At 30.5% G+C, this 22,629-nt stretch overlaps 1 protein-coding gene across 1 annotated transcript in view; it reads right to left on the bottom strand.

Moving 5' to 3' along the window:
• Nmdar2 (glutamate ionotropic receptor NMDA type subunit 2) overlaps positions 1 to 22,629 on the bottom strand; it is a 642,550-nt gene that overhangs the window by 361,632 nt on the left and 258,289 nt on the right. Inside the window, exons 4-5 of the mRNA XM_072534844.1 lie at positions 11,247 to 11,569; positions 4,363 to 4,592 (exon numbers count right to left, since the gene is read on the bottom strand). Of these exons, the coding sequence (XP_072390945.1) occupies positions 4,363 to 4,592; positions 11,247 to 11,569 (553 nt within the window). The remainder of the gene's footprint in view (positions 1 to 4,362; positions 4,593 to 11,246; positions 11,570 to 22,629) is intronic.

Below are 22,629 nucleotides of genomic sequence, written 5' to 3'. Positions count from 1 at the left end.
CATATTGCGTATTTAATTGTGCTAATAATAGCAAAAATAGTAAGTGTAGTTTTTATAGGTTCCCAAAGATTACATATAAATTAGAGAAAACAAAAAGATGGATCCGTGCTATTAATATGAAAAAGTTAATATCACATAACTTCATTTTTATGCAATTGAAATAGGAAAAATTTAAATAATTTACATTAAATGATATTTTATAAGGCTTCAAGCTAACTGCAGAGTGCCTGATGACTTTAGTTTTTATATCATAACTTTTACTATTACTGTTTTTAAATATCTACTCTTTCACGTGAAAAATTTGATTTGCCAGTACTAGATTTTTTCCTGTCTTTTCCGTTTGTGGTTAAAAAGATATATTATGATGAATTTTGAGAAACCCAGTTTTTAATACTACATTTATGTTGTATATTTAAACTAAAAAAATATAATTAAAAAGTTAATTATTAATAATTGTCAATTTCGCATGTATTTAACAATGTCAAACATATGTCATATGTTTAACCTGAAAATTGTTAGGTCTCAAACTGTCAGATGAAGGCGGTAGGTATCGCGTCAGTCACGCACGGAGCGAATACAAAGATGATTATAACCTGTTTTATTGTTATTATAAATATATTATATATTACATTTATATATTACAACTGAAAAATAACTAGCGAAATGCTACAACCGAAAATCACGAAGGAAATAAACGCTATAACAAGCTAAAAATATGAAGAGTTTAACAATTAAAAAATTAAACAAAATACTGACTAAAAACTTTTAGTCAGTATAGTAGTTTTAGAGGAAGGATTTTAAATGTAAAAAACAAAACAAAGTTGCAACTTAGAAGAAAGATACAAAGGATTTAGAAAAATTCTAATAGACAAAGCAATGAAGATATGTGAATATTCTTTTTTTTAAGCCGTCTTTTGTAAACACCTGCAGCCACTGAATATTGAAAATATTTTATTCATTTATGATACCCATTCCAGGAAATCCCGTACCAGCTTATAGAAGTTTAGAGGATGGGTACTGCCATGTCGCCTGCGATCGCAGGAATCTTGCAATATGCAAGATTTCTTAAACCTCTGTGTGAATTACTGAGCTATATTTTTCCAGTACAATAAAAATCTTTAAATTTTTTCCAATATTACTGCACACCAATCCATCTCCAGTTTTAGACTGTAGGTGTAAAAGGCCAAGATCTGCAGTCGAGGTCCCGTTTCTTCTGCTCCATTCCTTTCGTGGATAAATATTTACTTATATTTTACAATAACTTCTTTATCAATGGTACCTAATGCCCAATCTTACAAGTTTCTTGTCTTTGAAAATTTCACAAATACATTTTTGCTCTTTTAAAGCAAGGAAAATATCTGCACTGAAAGCGGAAATTCTGATAGTAGAAATAATCAAAATTAAACAGCGAATTTGGACAAATTTGGAAAAAGATCAAAACAGAAAAGATACTTGTAAATGCGAAAGATGCTACTTTTTTTGCGCCAGAAAAATTATTCGTAGATATTTATCAACGTCAAGAAAAAAATTCGCCATGAGAATGTTATATATGTATACATTAAATTGTGGTGAACCTAAAAGAGTAAAAAATCGTAATTTCCACAGGACTAAACTTTCGGATAATAATAATATAAAATTATATATTATATTGTCAATTAGGGGTAGCGGGCAGATACTTCTCTGCGATCGCGTCAGGGGATAGATATACTTCAGGAATAGCACCTGCCCACGCGAGCTCATGGATTTCTCCAGCCTCCCATACCCTGGGAACCCATGCACAAACCCAAAGCATTCCCATCTCCACCCTTTCCTCCCCCCACTTTCAAACCAACTCGCCAACACGCACTAGTCAAGAGTGGTGTTTTAATGGTTTAAAACCCCAAAATTTATTTGCCATGAAAGACGAAACTACTCAGTCTCAGGCGGCTTTAACACCCCCAACCAAGGTAGCGGTTGGAACTGGTTTGGAGCAGAGGGTGCTAAGAATCCCCGGAAAAAATCAGGCTACTACAAAGAGCGACAAATGCATATTACTTCATTCAATGTGAGAACTCTTATATCAGACTAGAAGATGATGGATCTGGAGGAAGAGCTAAAAACATAAAATGGGACATCATTGGCCTCAGTGAAATAAGACGAAGAGGAGAAGCCCAAATTACTTTTAAATCAGGACACGTATTTCATTTTATAGGCGAAGAAGACACTTAAAATGGTGAAGTAGGATTCATTATACATTAAACACACAAAATATAGTTCAAATTATCAGCATAAGCCCCAGGATTGTAAATCTCGTCTTCAAACTAAATGCAAGCTTTAACCTTAAGATAATCCAGACATATGCTCTAACGACTACCTACTCAGACGAAGAAATTGAAAATTTTTATAAGAACCTAGAAACAGCGTTACATGCCACACCAGCATATTACACAATAATTATGGTCGACTTTATTGCGAAAATGGAGTTTAAACAAGCGTAAATAGCGTACCTAGCGTAAATGGAGATGGATGAGCCCAGATGACAGTGTCAAAAATGAAATAGTCTATATCATAATAAACACAAAAGAAATAATCAAAGACATCGAAGTACTAAACATTTTTTTATTAGAAAACGTCCACAGAATAATTCGAGCTCAGATACTATTAAATATCAAATTGGAGAGAACAAAGATAATCCTATAAACAAGAAAAAAAAAAGAAATAAATTCCCCCAGAAAACAAGACCTGTATACACTAATCAGACATATACAAGACTTGCAAGATAAAATAGAAGGTGTAGATCAAGCAAATGATGGCATAATCAGGGCTCTAAAATAAATGGAAAGGAAGTGCTGCCCGACCGTTTCGACCCATAAAGAATAACTAAGCCAAAATATCAAAAAGCTAATAGGTAAAAGAAAACAGCCGATGGAAAAATACGGCTCCAACTACGCAACAATGAAGAAATTAAATAAATATATCCACCGGTCAATCCGAAAAGACAAAAGAGAAAACAATACACGAGAAATACCTAAAATAATTCAAGAAAATAAAAGTTTAAAAGTTTTGAGGCAAAATACGAACAACATAGGCAACAAAAATATGTACAAAATAAAAAACAAAGATTAAAACACTACTACTGATAAAACTAAAATAATTGATGTTGTTGAATCCATTTATCGCGAAATGTATGAGAGCACCGATGAAAGGCAAGAACAGCCATTTTTACCAAGCGAAAACAGCTGGACCCCAAACCCAGCAAACTATACTCGTTAATAGTTTGACATATAAAGGTATTTTAAAATCGATTTAAGGTTATGAAATTTACCTATGGGAAACAGCAGCTACATACAGTATCGACATTTTTGAAAGACTCCATTAGTGAGTCATTTGAATGACAAATTATACTCCATGGCACGTGTTAAACATGACCATCGCTCGAGGCCTCAAAATAAAAACTGTTACCGAAGAAGTTACAAGAATTTGCAAAACATATGAACAGAGAATAATCCCAATATTGTAGCTCAAAACATAATGACACAAACAATCGGAAGAAGACTCAAACCAAAGAACTATAAACTAGTAGAAACCCAGGAGAGTTTGGAAGCAGAAACCCAACCAAACCCTAAGACATATGTGACACTATTTCAGTGCCAAGAATACACAGGAAATTGTCAATGGGCAATTTTCTACAAGAAATTTTTTATATATTGTTAAATATTGTACAGACAATTTACTTATTGTTACTATATTACAGATTGTAAATAAATTTGAATGTTAGAAAAATTGTTTATTAAAGATGTTCAGAATATATTAAATCGTAAGATCTGATTGTTATCCTTCATATTTTATTAATTTTAAGTTTCTGTCACATGGAAAATTCTTTATTCTAATTACTTGAATATGTACTAAGTCAAAAATAAGCTATATTAATCAAATTAATGAATAATTAGTCCAAACTATTAACTGACTATAATTAAAGAAATTTTACCTACGATCTCGAGTTAGTTTTAAAAATCGTATTACAGTTATGTATTTAACGCGGGAAGGTATTAACGAATGTGTGAATCAACTTCAATGATCATTGATTAAACACAGAAATGTAATCTTAATTTTAAGAATCGTATGTAGTGTTAATTATAAGAATTTGTATAACATAATTAAGACGCGAGTTAGCGATAGTGTGAAAGTAATATAATATACCTGTATAGCTAAATATATAAGCTGTGTTTATCACACTAATTTTAAAAAAATTTGACGCATTTTTAGCATTCATGCTAAGTCTTTGTTCGCAACTAATAATCAGATAAATATTTAAAAAATATTAATCAGAAAATAATTCAATGCTTTACGTTTATTGATAGACCAAAAAATATAAATACTCACTCAGTAATGTCAGCATCGGTGGCAACCCTACAAAGCACGCCTCTGTCCATTGAGCATTTTCCGGTAACTGGATCCGGTGGGGCTAAGTTAATGTACGGCGGTTCCTCCAAAAAAGTTATTTTCAAGTGGAACTTTTCGGGTACTCCCTGGGGAGGAGTGTGGCTGTTCCCAGGCCAGACGATGTCCTTTATATCGAGTCCCTGTTTTTGCCAAGATTTCCATACTCCGATCTGTAAATGCAAATCCGAGAGGGTTAAATTAGATATCTCGACAGAAACCCTCGCTACGGCCAGTTATACGTTGGCCTTTTACCCAGACAATTTTTATTAAATTTATACGGACATTGACAACATGTCTGTGTTTAGTCGAGGGACAGAACACATTCAAAATAAATATAAACATTATTAATAGACAATGATATAGTATATTATAATATCATTGACAAAATTATTAAACATTTTTAAGATTTTAAAATTTATTATTAGAAAATAAATTTTAATTAATTCAACTCTTTTAGCACTTTTTAACAGTAAGAATAATTTATTTTGCAAACTTTTCAGGTAATATTATCAAAACGTTATAAAAAAATGATCGTGAAAAAAAGTTATGTTTATTATTTAGATGATATACTATGATACACAGATTTAGAGAATGATACTATGATTTAGAACAGTTAAAATATTGTGATTAAAATAAGAGTAAAGCTAGTAACGGTTACCTCCACATTTCCATTAATATTGCGCTTCAAATATAATTTCTTTATGGTACTTAGTACATGATTTCTTGTTTTTATGCGAAGTTTCGAATTTCTCACTAGGTAACCTAATGTGGTTAAATCCGAACTATATGTTTGTCAATTCAAAGAGTTAAGCTCTATCAAGGATTTTATTATTTTTAGGTTGTCATTTGTTCCAAAGACACTTCTAAATCCCGCTTGCTATAGTGGTTGATGAAATCTGCTGGTAATTATGCTTATAAACAGCTTATATAAATAAGATAACAATATGTTAAGTTTTTAGTTTCCAATTTCTGTTACAGCTCTATTTTTAGTTAATAATATTATATTATGTTATCATTCCATTTTTTTGGTGTAATTCCTTTAAAGAGGTAGGTATTACAAAGAGTTGTTAAAGCTTTTCTGATGAATTCGCCTCCTAGTTTTATTATTTTACTTACATTGCAATCTTCTTCAAGTGTTTAAATTGAATTGATCTTTTTATTAACCTCAACTTAATTTCCTCTATGGTTTAATCTGGAAGTTCCTTGATTACCGGATCCTAGTAGAGGGTAGAGGCACTTTACGATACCAGTAAAGTTAGTTCCACTTCAGAGTCGCGACCGTTCCTACAAGTGCCGTGTTTCATTTTCACTCCCTTTAAACGCGAGGGTACCAGGTCCCAACCTATCATCCTTGCCGATGACTCCAAATTTCCAACTCATATCAACATTCTTCTACCAACTCTCACAGGCAAGCGTGATAGACAAATGCTCATAAATCCTGCTTCTTTGTCGTGATTTCTTTACTTTCCGTTTATCGGTTATTTTTTATGTGATTGTGTTCTAGCTAACACTTGGCTTGGAGTTGTATTTGATTTCGCTTTCTGTATCGATCTTGTAAAATGTTCCACCGTATTGTCTATATTCACATTAGGAGTTTTAGAGCAATGTATTCACAAAAACCATTCCAATTAGTGTATTTGTTGCTCAAGGTTGGACTTGGTTTTTTGTATTAGGTCAGTGCTAATTGTAATTAGAATTGGTGACTGGTCAGAAGTAACTTAAGACAAGAGTTTGCCAACACACAATTTTTGGGAATTACCTGGTAAATTCAAAAGTAAACAATATCAGGGTTTTAGTTCTGTCGGTCGACCATAAGGTTGATATGAAATCAAGACTGTTGTTTTCTATTGCTTGTCTACCTTTTGGTGTTATTAATCTGGACCCCCATTGTTTATGCTTGACAATATATTCACCAACAGCAATAAATCTGTTGCTAAGTGTAGTAAACAGCTTCTCTTATCGTTTGTTAGTTATTGAGTGCCTTGGTAAGCTATGTACGACAGAAACTGTCAGTGAACTATGTCAGCCCTCTATGCTTATATTGGTTGCTTGTATGTGGTCTTGGATATTGGTTTAGTTGACCTAATAATAATTGCAGTTCCTCCGTGTGCCGTACTGAATGATTTGTGAAGTAGCGTGTGTAGCTCAAATTTTTAAAATATCAACAAGCATAATATCTATATTAAAGTTTATATTAAATACTTTTACTCCTACTGGATGTTTTGCTAGACCGTTGGCATTCTATAGAGCTATTTTTAGCAACTTAACTATTTTGTTAATTAATTAAGTCACGACAGTAGTAAGACGATTTAGTATTGTTCTCATCTGTTCCATAGAATTTTTTAACATGTTTTTAAGTTCATCTATATCATTCGTATTTTGAACACTTAGTGTGCTTGCTGCATTATTTAATATTTCTTGTGGCTGATTTCTTGTTACTTAAGCATAACTAAAAAATGTTGTAGGTATCTAGAATATATATAAGATATAGGAGAACTTTGTTTTGGTCTAAGAGTCGTATATTAATTTTTTGCAACACTTTGGTGACATTTTGGTGGACAGAGCCACCATTACAATTTGCAGTATGGTTACCCTCGCAAAATGTGCATTTTGCATTGGCTGTCCTTTCTTTACGTAAAATAGCCTGGTTGGATGGTCTTCTATGCATTTAACGTACCTCTGTCTATGGTAGCCGTATTGTTTTGTGTGCCCATAACGTTGGCATTTTGTACACTGTTCCATGTCTCTTTTATGGTTTGGTCGCTCAATTTTTAGTCGACAGTTTACTAAGTGCTCTAAGTTGTATATTTCTTTATTATTATTTACTGAGGTTATGCTAATGTAAAATATACGTAATGGCACTTTGGGTTTAAAGTGTTTTAGGCTCCATATGGTCTTAACTTGTTAGCCATGTTCTTCAATAGCATTTTTTAATTCACTTGTATTAACTGAATAGTGAATGTTTTTAAAAATAATTTTAAAATTACAACTCACTATCTACTGTTGTATAATCAAAACTATTTATTATTTTAGGTAAGATCTTAACCTGATCGAAGTTTAATATTTTGATTTCCTAAATCCCTAGTGTGTTGTAACAATCCTAATAATGAAGTTGGTTTATCAGTTTTTTATATTTTTTTTTGTATTAGCCTCAGTAACTTCTTCTGTATCCATTTCTCAGCTATAGAAACGATTTAATGTGGATTTAGGCGAATTAAGCCAATAATCATTTATTTTTATTTGTTTTTATGCTTGATTATCAGGACTGCCACGATTTATATATTTTTTAATTTTCTACACTTTGAGACTGTTTTTGTAGATGGCCGGTAAATTTTGTGCTAGTAATTGTGGGTTAGGATAATATCTTGCAGTACGGAAGTTCCTTGGTGATACATCACTGTAGGTACCTGGCTATAATATACATACTGGTGAATTTGTTTGGAAATTTTGTGTCATCGTGTAGGAGTTCGGATTAAAGGCCATTTCGGACATGTATCATTTATCAAGCTTATCATCATCATCATCATCATTGGTGCTATAGCCCTATAAAAGAGCCTCGACCTTCCCAAGTCTATTACGCCAGTCAGTTCTATCCATTGCCAACTGTTGCCAGTTTGCTGCGCCTATTTGTCTACCATCCTCATCTACACCATCCCTCCATCTGAGTTTTGGTCTACCCCTATTTCTACTTCCCACAGGTTGTGACATAAGGATTCTTCTAGGAGGGTTGTTCTGCTGTGATCTTGCCAGATGTCCTGCCCATCTTAGTCTTCCTATTTTTATAAAGGATACTACGTCTTTACCACCAAATATATGTTTATATCTGTGATATATCTTGTAGTTGTACCTCCTTCTCCAAACACCATTTTCACAGATGCCACCAAATATTCTTCTCAGGATCCTTCGTTCAAATATAAGCAGGAGATTTTCATCTGCCTTGGAAATGGTCCATGTCTCCGACCCATATGTCAACACTGGTTGTATACGGGTTTTGTATATGGTTATTTTTGTTTTTTGGCTTAAGTTTCTGCTTCTCATATGTCTACTCAGTCCAAAATAGCATTTGTTTGCTAGGATTATTCTTCGCTTGATTTCTTCCGTCATAACGTTCTCCTTGGTGATCAAGGAGCCTAAGTATGTGAATTTGTCCACCACTTCAAAGGTAGAATTATCAACCGTGAATTGGTGGCCAATGTTTCTGGCTCTATTGTTGGGTGTTGATGCCATTATCTTAGTTTTATTTTCATTTACTTGCAGGCCCATATTTTTTGCGGCGTTTGACAAGGTGTTCGTCCAATGCCGGACGAAAATCAAGCTTATCACTTGTTACAATATCACAATAAGTTATTTTTAATCGAAAATTTTATTTATAACAGAGCTCACACTCTTTGTCGTTCGATAGTAAAATGACAACTGTTACTTTCATGTAAAGAAAATTTAAAACTTCGAAAGCGCATAATTAAATGGTATGTATGGTCATCATTCTTATATAGTGTTGAAGTGTGGACCTTGAAAATTATTTACTATTAATCGCTTAAAGACTTTTAAAATGTTGTTATATAGACGAACCCTCAAAAAAATATAGACGCTATGCAACAAACAAAGCAGTTCTTAAGGGAGCGGGGGCAGATGCTGTTCGTGAATTGCTTGATGCGTCAAATCTAACAAAATACATATTATTTCTTGGATGCATATTTCATAGATTTTAAATATAGTTTTGACAGGGTACCTCATGATTTACATAAAGATATTCTTGAGAACAAAGGTATAGATGATCAAGATCTGAAAATAATCCCCAATTTATACTGGATTGAGCGAGAAAATATAAAAATGGATCAAGTTTCAGATCTAAAAATAGTAATACATGGAGTGAGGTAGGCTGTATATTATCGCCTTTACTGTTTAATGTCTACAGTGAGAAGATTTGCCAAGAAGTACTTACTAACGAAAATGAAGGAATAATCGTCAATAAGGAAGTAATAATGAACATAACATAAGATATGCAGATAATACTGCGCTGTTGGCAAGAATATAGGAAAAGCTTAAAATTTTAGTAGATAATATGAATGCAATAACTAAAGTATACAGACTAATAATACAAAGAAAACCAAGTATACGATTTGAAAAAAATTCCGATTTATCACAGGTATTACTATAAATAACACTCCCATTCAAATGTTGAATAATTAGAAATATCTGGGAGCTATAACAAACGAGAAAAGTGGTCAAAATATCAACAAACGTATTGAAATTGCTAGCTACATTTTTATAAAATATAGTCTAAAAGTATCAGTCTCTCTCTACGAATAAAAATGTTAAGAACGTAGGTGTTAAGTAACGTGTTGTAGCTTCCAAACGTGTAGCACTACAAATGAACTACTTAGTAGGGTGTATCGAAAAAATAAAAGTTGGAAATATATCTAATAGTGTGAAAAAGTTGTTAGTGTTGTTTTTTAGCATATTAGTATTTTTATTTTCTTTTTTCTAAACGAATCTTCTGTCCCCCAACGACCTTGAACTTATAACTCGATCTAATACCAACTAAATAAAACTTAAAATGTTGTAAATTATACATTTAAATGATATTTACAATTTTATTTGTTTATTAAATGTCCCCAACCCTATTGAAAATTACCGCAAAACGTGTATTTCTACTAATATCTGCTGGTCGAAATTTTATAATACTATTCGTTGCAAGACAATTCGGATGGAATTACCCAGAGTATTTTGTGCTTGATATCGGCCTAGTCTCTTAATCTGGGGAAATCCATCCAAATTATCTTGCAACGGATAGTACTAATGAAACAAAATCGGCAACCACGCGTATCGTATAGATCCTGATATTCTAATGTCATTGGTACGAGACACTCCGAGATGCAATGGTGCAATGTCATTGATGCTTGGCTAAAATTATTCGAGTAATAATCGTTGAAATTCGTTAAAACAGGGGCTCAAGGTCAAGACTGCCCCATGATAAGACTGCCCGATTTCCTTATCAGTAAGCGTCTAGCATCTGTGCCACACAGTCCGTGAGTGTAATTTTCGCTTGTAAAAATATCTTTTTACTTCAACAGTGCGTTCGGCAATTTTTGTGAGGTATTGCATTTTCGTCTCAAAATAAAAATTATTTTGTCAATATTTTTTCAAAATTTTTAATTGTCTTGGGGGGTAGAAGATACTTTCCAATTTCGACCAGATTTTACCAAAATACTAAACAGTTGATTGGGCAACTTTTGTGACGCATTACTTTTCCATCACAAAAAACTTTTTTTTTCGACTGTTTCGATGCACCCTACTAATTAGAATAGCTGTACAAAAAGTTCGAATAGCCTTGATAACATCCAACCTCCGAAAGGAGAGGAATAGAAAGAAGAGACCCAGGGCGCAAATTACGGGGAAGTCGGTATAATATTCTTTAACTGATTAGGAAGCAAGCCTATTGGTCACAAAATATAAGAGAATGGAAGCATAAGGAAAGCAAAACAATAGTTTAGAATAGCACAACACAGAAAAAGTTTTCATATGTTAATCGCAAACGGGGACTTGATAAGACACGTAGAGAAGCATTTTATATATTTTATTTTATAGTTAATTTATATTTACTTTTAAAATTTTATGTATGTAAAAATATTTATTTGTATCATAGAAAACTGTAGTTTATGTTACAAGTTAAAAAAAATTATCACAAATATTAGCTTAATTTATAATAATTTTGAATTTTGTATTAAAATGAGTATAATAGATATTTCTCTCCGTTTAAATATATAAGATTTAAAAAAAATAGATTAAATATAAAATTATATAAATTTCAACATAGTACTTACTTCTTCCCATACCAGCTGCTTACTTACACCTGGTCTCAGGTTCATAATTTTTAACTCAGCAGCCCGTAATACGCCATCTTGAGTAAATTCCAAATTTGGTTTCCCCTGATCTCCTTCAACACTAACATTCTTTAAGTATCTGAAAAATCGGTCACCAGTATCCCAACGGGCAGCTCCTACTCCTTCACAAGAAAGTTGGGTGTTTAGGGATCTATCTTTATTTTCAGGGTCTGCTGTGAAGTCTTCGACACCGTATGCATATACTTTAATGGCAGTCATTATTTCGTTTACTAAGGATGCACTAGAAGTATCAAAGTGGACACCTGTAATAAAATAAATATACGGTAATATAAAAATAAAAAATATAGAAATATTTTATAAAATATCTAAACCGTTTAAAAAATTCTAAAATAAACAGATTTGTATGATGCGTGTACATATTTTAAATAATTGTATTGTGATTGTGTTTTAGTAGGTTATCTTAACGATATTTAACCATATGTAGATAATTCCAATAACCCAAAACACTAAGAGATAGCCTACAATTACTCTGACAAGAAATTAAAAAAATGTGACTAATACATGTAAAATATGCCGTTATCTCATAAGAAAATCCAAATAATATTGGTTCACAATATACTGATAGCTCTTCGTACATTTTAATGGGTAACACGCGGTCTTTTTCAGTGAACCAGCTGTAACAACAAACGAATTCGAGATACGTTTTAGCAAATTAATATTTGATCAGCACAATTCATGCGAATTAGTAATTATTTACTCTTTATCAGTTTCATAAAGATGTCTTGTATTGAAATTTAAATGTATTTGGGATATTTATTTTATAACTATTTTTTATTATAACTATTTATATTCTGGTTTATATATGGGTATACTCCATAGTAATTTAGCCCAAGTAGCAGACCATTTAGTCTTAATATTGCTACGTAACCCTTTTTGTTTTCTGCTCAGGATTTGAACAATCAATTTATTCACTAGATCATTCACAGTGAAGTCTGGGCCGCTTGGGTATCTGACCCACTATTTTATTCCAGTAGTAAATGCGCCTTTTATGTATTTGTAAACGATTAATAAATATATAAATAGATAATCCTACAATAAAAATTAATTTATATTTTGTGATTTAAAATTATCGTTATCGTACCTAGGATATTTACTACAAATAAAATAAATCCATTCTCAACCGTCTCGGATAAAAAAAATAAAACAACAATAAAAATATTTATATTAAACATTAAATTTTTTTAATTCCTTAAGGCTCAAAACAGTAATATCATGAAGTGTAGCCATTAAATTACAACAGCATATTGACGATATAAACCACGGTACTCCGTATTGTCATTATTTCTGTTTTGACTATATTCTCTAAATGAAATACATTTTTCTCGTAACCAGTTCTGCATGATGGATTTTCTATTAGTCATTATTGAAATGCGTTTAAAAAGGCGGCTGTGGTAAGATGCATTATCCAATACTATGACAGAGTTACTATCTGCACGCTGGAGAATGTTCGCGAACCCCTTCTCAAATCATATGGAGTTTATGTCTTCATGATAGTCCCCAGCTTTCTTCGATATTAAATTAAGAACACCATTTTGCAGAAAACCAGTATCGCTTCCAATATGAGCGACAGCTCATAGACAGCGTTAGACAGTTGTTAGACAGAGCGTTAGACAGTTGTTAAAGAGTTAGACAGTTGTTAAACATTGGCTATATTAACTGTATGTCTGGCGTTAAATAAAGTCTCGTAGTTTCGTTTTGTCGCATGATATTTGTGAATTATAGATAATTACGTCGCCGTAATATAATTTCCTCCTTATTGGTTAACATGGAATTCCGGTATCATTTTATGGTAGATTTGAGAGTTGGAGCCCTATTTTCAACGAAAAATAAATGTACAGTTCTGATTTTTTGGGCTTTATCCAACTTAACAGGTTTTCTTCAGAGGTGATTATCAGCTGCAAATTTAAAACCATTTGTTAGTTTTTTTCCACGCACAATACAATGCCATTGCTTCTCCTGTTAAAAAAGACAAGCGACTAACAGCTTCCGTTGAAGATAGTATTTTTAGTCGATCATATATCTTGCAGATAATTTATTTTTTGTCTTATGAGACGGGTCTATGACGTGGATGTCGTGGACTTATATCACTGGTTATATATATTTCTATTCTACGAAAAACTGATGGAATATACGGGAAATCGTGGTTCTTTAACCTAATATTTTGTCTTACTTTAAAATAAAAATAAAAAACTAATTAACAAAATAACTACTGAAACTATTAAGACAAAGCAACCAAACACAAATTTACCAGCGGATTCTATAACAACAACGATAAACACTGATTGCAAAAACTCTTCGAAAATCGATTCCGGTAAAAGCTTTAATCGTAAGAAGTCATGTACCTATATTCCTATAATAGTCAGGTGAGATCGGGTAATTACGAAATTCACAGAACGACATAGGCTCTAATAGAGACATAATGATTAATTTATAATAAAATAATTTAATTATAAAAAATAATAATAAAATAACCACGTCTCTGGAATCGCAAGATTTTCCATGGCCTTGACGAAAGCCGCAGTATATATTACCTATATATGTATATATAATATATATATATATATACATATAATATATATATATATATATATTATGTATATATATATATATATATACATATATTATATATATATATATATATATTATGTATATATATATATATATATATATATATATATATATATATATATATATATATATATATAAGAGTAAGAAAAAAGAAGTACTCGTTTGGAAAAAATATATAAATGTTTTGGATGGGTTGGAGTCAATAAAAAGGCTATTGGTTAACTATTTATTTTCTCGAGCTTTCAATTGTGTTTACAATTGTTATCAAGAGCTGCTAAAAAAGACAAAATATCTTACAAAGTTAAACTAGAAAAAAAATTTTTTTTTGTTAACTGACCAACTAAAATTAGTTTGGTTCACTAACTGCTGCTAACATATTTCAAAAAGAATTACTATAAAAATGTCCTTATCTAATAAATGTTTCTCTGAAATTATAATATAATTTAGAAAAAATTTTTCTTAACACAAAAACAATTGAATTTATAAATAAGTTAGAATAGCGACCAATTACAATTAAGCCTCAATGTCATAAATGCCAACTTAAAATTTTTATTTTTGACAATTATATTGCCAAAAATAAAATTTTGTTTAAAAATTCTTTTTTGTTTAGTAACAAAAAAGAAGAAGATTTATTCACCATTGATAGATGTCTGAAAAAATGTAAAAAATATATGGAAAATTAAATCAAAATGTGATATTTTACAGATTTTATATATAAACTACAAAGAAATAATATAATTATAAATTTTGCTTAGATTTTAAATTTTTGATCTTGTGTTTAAATTATTATCACTTTTGCTAATATTAAAAATTATATTTAAATTACAGAGAAACATTTATTAGATAAGGACATTTTTATAGTAATTCTTTTTGAAAGATGTTAGCAGCAATTTTATTAACCAAACTAATTTTATGTGATGAGTTAACAAATTTTTTTTTTCTTTCTAGTTCAACTTTGTAAGATATTTTGTCTTTTTTAGCAGCTCTTGATAATAATTGTAAACACAATTGGAAGCTCGAGATAATAAATAACCAATAGCCCTTTTATTGACTCCAACCCATCCAAAGTATTTATATATATAAGATTCTTAGATGAATAAGCCCTCACTCACTCCTGAACAAACCACAAAATATGCTTCGCTCCCGTACTTCCCACAAATCACTAACAAGCTGAACAAATTTTTCAAAAACTTACCTGTCAAAATAGCCTTAAAAATACCAGAACCTTAGGTAAGTTATTTTCTAAGACAAAAACTCCATTGGCCCCTCTAAAACAAACTAATGTCGTCTATCATGTACCCTGTGCAGAGTGCAACTCCTGCTACATTGGCCAGACCTGCCGCTCTCTTCAAGGTCGACTAACGTCCCACAAAAGCGACATTAGGATTTCTAAACCATCTTGTGCCCTTGCACAGCATGCCATTTCAATCAAACACAGTATCGACTTATACACGAATACCAAAATACTCTGCAAACAAAAAAATTATCATAAGCGATCCATCCTTGAAATGTGTCAAATTATAAAACATCCATCGTCCCTAAATAAGAGAACCGACATCGACAACTTGAGCCAGATATATCACTCTCTTATCATACAAAACAAATAAAAAAACCCCTTACAAGACAGTAACTTCATTTCCATTCTTCTTTCCATTTTTGTTTGTTTGTTTTTTTTTAAAGAAAAAGTAATAAATGAATCCTTTTTTAAAAAAGGTCTGTCCCTGTTCCGCCCGCTAATTCCCTCAAGAATCGTGCCTGCTTGCTACATTCCAGAGAAAAACATGTACGACAATAAGCCACATGTGAAAATTATGACATCCTAGAGCTGATACAAAAAATCGAAAAGATTAGTGTGATTTGACCCTCGAAAAAGCTTAAACCAACATTCAAATAAAGCCATCGGTTAAAATCAAATGAACTAGTGTTCTTACAGTTTTTCTTGTATTTTTTTGTTTCGTTTTTTTCGTTTAGTTGTTAATCTTTAATGTTAAGTTATCGTAGAGTTTTTATAACATCTATAAAAAAACCCTACAAATTGTTTTTGTAATAAGTATGAACCCTGTTGGTTGTTTACTTATATTCTCAAATCTTTTTTATTTGTAGTGAACTAATGATGCTTTTAAAAATAAAAGCGAAACGTATTCGAATAAATCGTATTTTTTGCTATATATATATATATATATATATATATATATATATATACATATATATATATATATATATATATATATATATATATATATATATATATATATATATATATATATATATTTCTATTCGCATTTTTTGTTTGGTTAACACAAGATTGTATTAACACAAGAAATTGGTTTGGTGCCGACAAAAAATCTTAATGCCCTGAAATTTGCGACAACCTTGAATATATTAAAATAATTATATGGTTTTTAGAATCGAAAATAGAGATTAAATTACTAGAGAATAATTTATTCTCAATGTATTTATAATAGGTATATAAAACATTTCTCAATGAAAAGCAGACTCCAGGGGTAGAATTGCAAGAATGAAAGTCAACCTTATTAGCGAAGATTGCACATGAAGAAGAAGAAAAACAAAAACAAGAAATGAATTAACAAATATGTGTAGGATAGACAACACAAATGAGTGGGTTAAAGATAGAAAGCAATAATAAAATAAACACATTAAGAATAAAAACCTGAATATTTAAAATAGCGCAAGATAACTCCTTCTATTTTGTTATGACTAACATAAATTTGGGTTTTAAGCCTTAAAACTTCTAACATCGCAGCTTATCTTTATTATGAATAATATTTTGTTTATTTGTCAGCTCCGACAATACTTAGTTCTTGTAAAAACATATAATTCAGTTAAAATTATACTTAATAGAAACAAGTGTAATGTTATATAAATGGCGATCATTATTATGTTAAATTAATTTTGCGTTTTATGATAGGACTAGTACTCTATATAAAATAATAGCTTCGTAATTATGTATCAAATAATTATATTTTCATAATAACGCTTGGTAATTCTATTCGATCTATGTTAATGACAATGACGACACTAACAATATCCCGAAAATTACGGATCCCAATTAAGCTCTTTGTAAGGAATAATTATTATTACACGTATTGGCAATAATCTCTGTGGACAGAGTTTCGAGAATATTTTAACATAGATTAATGATAAATTTCAATATGCCGTTCTTGGGTTTTCATCAGAAAGTGAGTGAGAAATCAATTTGTTACCGAAAACGTCAACAAAAGGCTTATTAAACTCAAGTTTTAGACGTATATAGAGATTAATTGACTGCTTTGAATAAGATACTTTGGTGTATATTATTAAAGTAAGTTTAATTTTGGTGTATATTAATTCTTAAAAGTATTATTTAGTAAATATGTAAACAAAAACAGGACACTCTTTTTGTTTTTCCTTAATATATGTAATTTTGGTTTTAATAGTATGTTACGCCACTGTCAAAATACTTAAAGTCTTATTTTTCCAGTTAATAGCTATAATAATTTTATTACTGCCATAAGAGATACCATTTTATTATTATTTAATAGTTTCAAATGTTGTTTTATTTTGCAGGTAATGTAATTAAACAATTTAATATTGTTTATTTATTATAATTATTATTAACTTTAAACAATAAAGTTGTTCTATTCGCAGAGAAATGCCATTGAGTTTTATTAATGAAACTTTGCTAACTGAGAAAACAAACATTATTACAAAACAACATTTTTGAAAAAACTTAAGTACAAATGGCAAAACTAAGATTTGAATTTATCATGAAGGCATTAGCGAGTGATAATAAAACACATACCATTACCATAATCTAAATTGATAGCCAGAAAAGTGAAATTTGAAATCCCTGATTGGGAAAAATGGGAAACAAAATTTTGTGGCACATATGGAGACAAACGGTGGGCCCCACTGAAGTATGCCATTGAGTTAGGATACATAAATGGTTCTTTATTAGAATATGCTCTGAAGAAAAATAAACATCTGCTACAAATAAACAAGTTATTAGTTATAACAATTAGTTATTATTAATCTTATAGCTGTTGGACTTCCACATTATATAGATCGCAGAATTTATAGTGACATTTTAAAAGAAACTAAAGATCTCTTTAATGAAATAAGAGGCCTAGAAAACTTCATAAGAACAAAGACACCAAGGCAAACAAAAGAATCGTAATTTGAAAAAAAAAGAAAAAATATTAGAAAAAAGATAATCTTGTAAAATTTGTGAAAAAGAAGGAAAATGTGTACGTTTTCGTTCCAAATCAAGCTGCTGGTTCAGAAGTAAAAGTAAAATTGCGAAAACTCAGCAAGAAGTAAGAACAGTTAACAACTCTCATCTCGAGATAGAACTAAATAAAACAAATCCAAAAACCTTTTACTTCCATCATTAATAAAAATCAAGTTACTATTAAATGACACATTAGAAATTGATCAAATATATGACTCTAGACCAAATGTGTTATTGATAAATGCAAAACTATAACGGATAAAAGACCAGAAAAGAATGACCTTTACATAGTAAACCTGGGGACAACTAATGGTGTAAAAAAACAAATGGTGTAGAAGCGCTGAAAATTTAGGCAACTACATATATTAAAAACATTAAGAGCCAAAATAAAAAGCACTTACACAGTGGTGTTTGCAAACTTAAATGTGACATTTGCCCAAAATTAACCTCTGTCAAACTGGTAGAACTTTTACCAAAACGTCTAGCAGAAGATAAAAGGGCTTTCAATAATAAAAAAACAGATTTTACATACGCGATTCACCTTCTAGATCATTATTATTCTTGTAGTGACGAATTTCAAAGTCTTAACATCCAAAATAAAGGCATTAAGATATATTTATTAGAATCTATGAAAATTAACAAATTTAAAAATGTAGACATAATTCTAAACGACCAAATTGAGACAAAACAGTTCTCCCCTCTTCAACCAATTAAAGCGTATAAAATGTAAATACAACATAATAAAAATATATCACTTCAGAAAAGAACTCTGCCGAAACTGCTGTAGTGATAAGATTTTATAATAAATTTTGTGGAAGTTTTGAAAACAATATTTTCAGTATTTTATTGTTATATCAAATTATATATTCTGCTGTGGATGCAGTATTTTTAAACGGTGTCAATGAAAGACTAAACAAAACATTAGTTAATAAAATAAGATGCAAAATAAATCAAGTGATGAGAAAACATCATGGATAACAATTGCTTAAAAATGTGCACAAAAATATAATGAGACAAAACATACAATTACAAAATCTGCATCAAAATATTTATTAGAAGGGAAAATGTGAACATTCTGCCTATAGAACTGAAATCTAAAGTGATCTCGAAGGCAGATCTCGAACGAAACCAAAAAATTACTACAACAAAATCTCACAATTATGATAAAAACCGGTTAGATCTACATAGCAAGGCAATTGAATTAAATGTTAAAAATTAAGTGTATGTGGAGAACGTAAACCATCTAAAGAGAAAGAAGTTAGATGAAGTAAGGATTGGGCCATATTAAACAAGATTTCCAATTAAATCTACTGGAATGGGAAGTTGACACTAGGCATAGGAAAACAGGATATCACTAAAATTATTCCAGTGTTAAAATAGAAGGAAATACCCGTTAAACAGTTACGTTAAAAGAGAGTGAGGGGGATGTAAAGAAAAACAGAACACTATTTTTTTGGTCTTTAATTTACGTTATTTTTGTTTTGGTTCGAAGGATTTGTTACGCTTAAATGCTTATTTTTTTATTAATAGATTTAAGTTACTATTTCTTCTTTTAAAGGGGAGCTTTTTACAGTTGTCATTATTCATTATCTTGTCTTGTCATTACTTATTCTGATTACTGTCATAAGAATCGCCATTTTACTATCAGTCAAAAGCTATCAATGTTGTTTTTTGTTGCAAATAATGTAATTAAACAATGCATAGAAACGCAATTCAGTTTTATTATTAATGAAACTGCTGATTGAAGACACAATAGACACAATATATATATATATATATATATATATATATATATATATATATATATATATATATATATATATATATATATATATATATATATGTAGGACGCAAACGGGGAAATAATTGTCCATTGTATAGAGTTATCGCTTAATCAATTAAAATAAGAACGAGATTAAGAAAAGATTTGCTTGATCTTTAATTATACATTTTCCTACATTTTTTGCATAAGCATATACACAAGTATTAATTAATAAACATTAACATAAACATTAATTAATAAACATTAATTTTGGTTTGTTTTTTATTTTCAACACTATTTTTCACAATTTGTAACCAACATTTTAAATTATATCAGACATTTTTTGACACATTTTTGCATCACCCTTATACATAAAAAATAATTCTTAATTTTAGGTAAGCATCATTTAAATTACTTACAGTTGTAGTAAGTTCTAGTTCATCGTCATTCTCATTGTCGGAAATATTAAACACCTGTTAGTTTTCTTTAAAATCACTAACACAACTAGCTAAGTTACTTCAGGATTTTCCGTCAATAGTGCTTCATCAATCTCTAGGTAATTCAAAAATTTTTCAACTCAAAGACTTTCGCAAAAGATTGACAATGGCATATCATCTTCCAGGTGTTTTAGCTCCAGATTTTCCACAATTTCTTCTCTACTACTATCGTTAAAAAAACGTACTTGAAATACACATTTTAATTTTTTTGGTTAAAACGTTTCTCCATGCTGTCACAATTCAAATAAAGGCGTTAGCAATCGTTATGAACATGTTTAGTTCAGTCGTTGATAAAGAATATTCTACAGATGATATCGGTAGATCTTTTACAGCCAATGTTGATTATATATACAGGCAAGATATCAACAAAAATAGTCAAACGCATAAAAAAGAAAGAAATAAATCCAGTTTTTAAAACAAAAAAGAACTTAAACAAATTTATTAAAAACAACAGGAGCCAAAATGAAAAGCACTTACACAGTGGCGTATACAAACTTAAATGTGGCGACTGCCCAAAAACTTACATCGCTTAAACTGGTAGAACTTTTAACAGACGTATAGCTAAACAAAAGAGCTTTTAATAATAGAAAAATAGATTCTGCATACGCACTTCACCGTCTAGATCATAATCATTTTTTTAATGATAAATTTCAAATTAAAAATTAAAATATACAGTTTTAACAATTAAAATAAGTGCTCCAACAGATTTATCGGTGAGTGTTACTTTTTATACTGCTATTGTTAATGGTCAACCTATAAATATTTAATATCAGCAACAGCAAATTCAACCAGAATGCCCAAATGTCCTTTTTCTACAAAATTTACCACACAAACCAAATTTAGCACAAATTTTAAACAACCCACCAACAACAATATATTATGTTCCTAACCAAGTACTATCACAATCTTCCTTAAACTGCCAATACAATCCTATAATAAATCCCACATTATCTACACCTTAAAATGAAGCTTCTGATTCTATTAAGACAACACATACATTACAAAGTGAAACATCTTCAGGAGAAATCATCGACATTGAGTCATCGGACATCCACGAATGGCAAACTATACAACATAGTAAGAAAAAACGTAAAATTAATCCTCCGACACCAACAGAAAACGAATACACAGTAGTAACCAGCCATAAATTTCAGATTTTACAAAATAAAATAGAAAACGACAACAATAATAGTACAGAAAATATCAACGAAACTCCAGCAACCTCTAAACCCCCACCAATTTTTATATATGGTGTTACTGAATACAATAAAATGGTTAATAACCTATCGGAAATAACAAAGATAGAGATATACGTACTATTGTACAACATTAGAAAATAACACTACAAAAATAAATTCAAGGCACTCTGAAACATACCGAAAACTGGTAAAACATTTAAACGGTAAAAAAAAATTGTGCATCATACGTACCAAATGAAGGAGGATAGAGCATATAGAGTTGTAATTTGCAATCTACATCATACAGTGCCCATTAATATAATAAAGAGTGAAATAGAAAAATATGGGCATTTAGTACTCAATATGGTAAATATAAAACACAGAATAAAAAAGGATCCTCTAATAATGATGTTCTACGTCGATATAAAACCTAATCAAAATAATAAAAAAATATATAAAATTCAATTTATAAACAACGCGAAAATAGTTATTGAGCCACCGTATAAAAAGAATTATATTATCCAGTATACCAGATGCCAATTATATGGACACTCTAAGAAGACATACTGTAATATACCTTATCACTGTGTCAAATGTGGAGGCAACCATATGTCAGCGGATTGTAAAAAACCTGCGGACACACCTGCCATATGCGCTCTCCGCAATGGAGCACACACCTCAAATTACAAAGGATATATGGTATAAAAAGAGTTAATTAGTAGTAAAAAGAGAGCAAGAGGAGTATCATCGCACAATCCAGCGAACAACCAACTGCAATATAACAAAAATACAGTACAGAATAATCCGAACTTAAGCAGCAATTAAAATCACGCGACTTACACACAAGCAACAGGTGGAATAAATGTAATTAATGTCCATAATAATACGAACTTATACAACCAAAATCATGCAACTAACGCTCAAATAACAAGTGGAACAGAAGTAATACAAACAGTGACCTTGGAGAGATCATGAAGAGTTTCCTTAACGAATTCAAAGCTATGTTTTCACTACTAATAAATCAAAATAGCGTGATCTTAAACATGCTTTCCACAGTAATAAATAA

This window comes from Diabrotica undecimpunctata, chromosome 6, assembly GCF_040954645.1.
Source record: "Diabrotica undecimpunctata isolate CICGRU chromosome 6, icDiaUnde3, whole genome shotgun sequence".
Lineage (NCBI taxonomy): Eukaryota > Metazoa > Arthropoda > Insecta > Coleoptera > Chrysomelidae > Diabrotica > Diabrotica undecimpunctata.
Note: the sequence above shows the minus strand (reverse complement) of the source record. Positions and strands in the feature narration are given on the sequence as shown.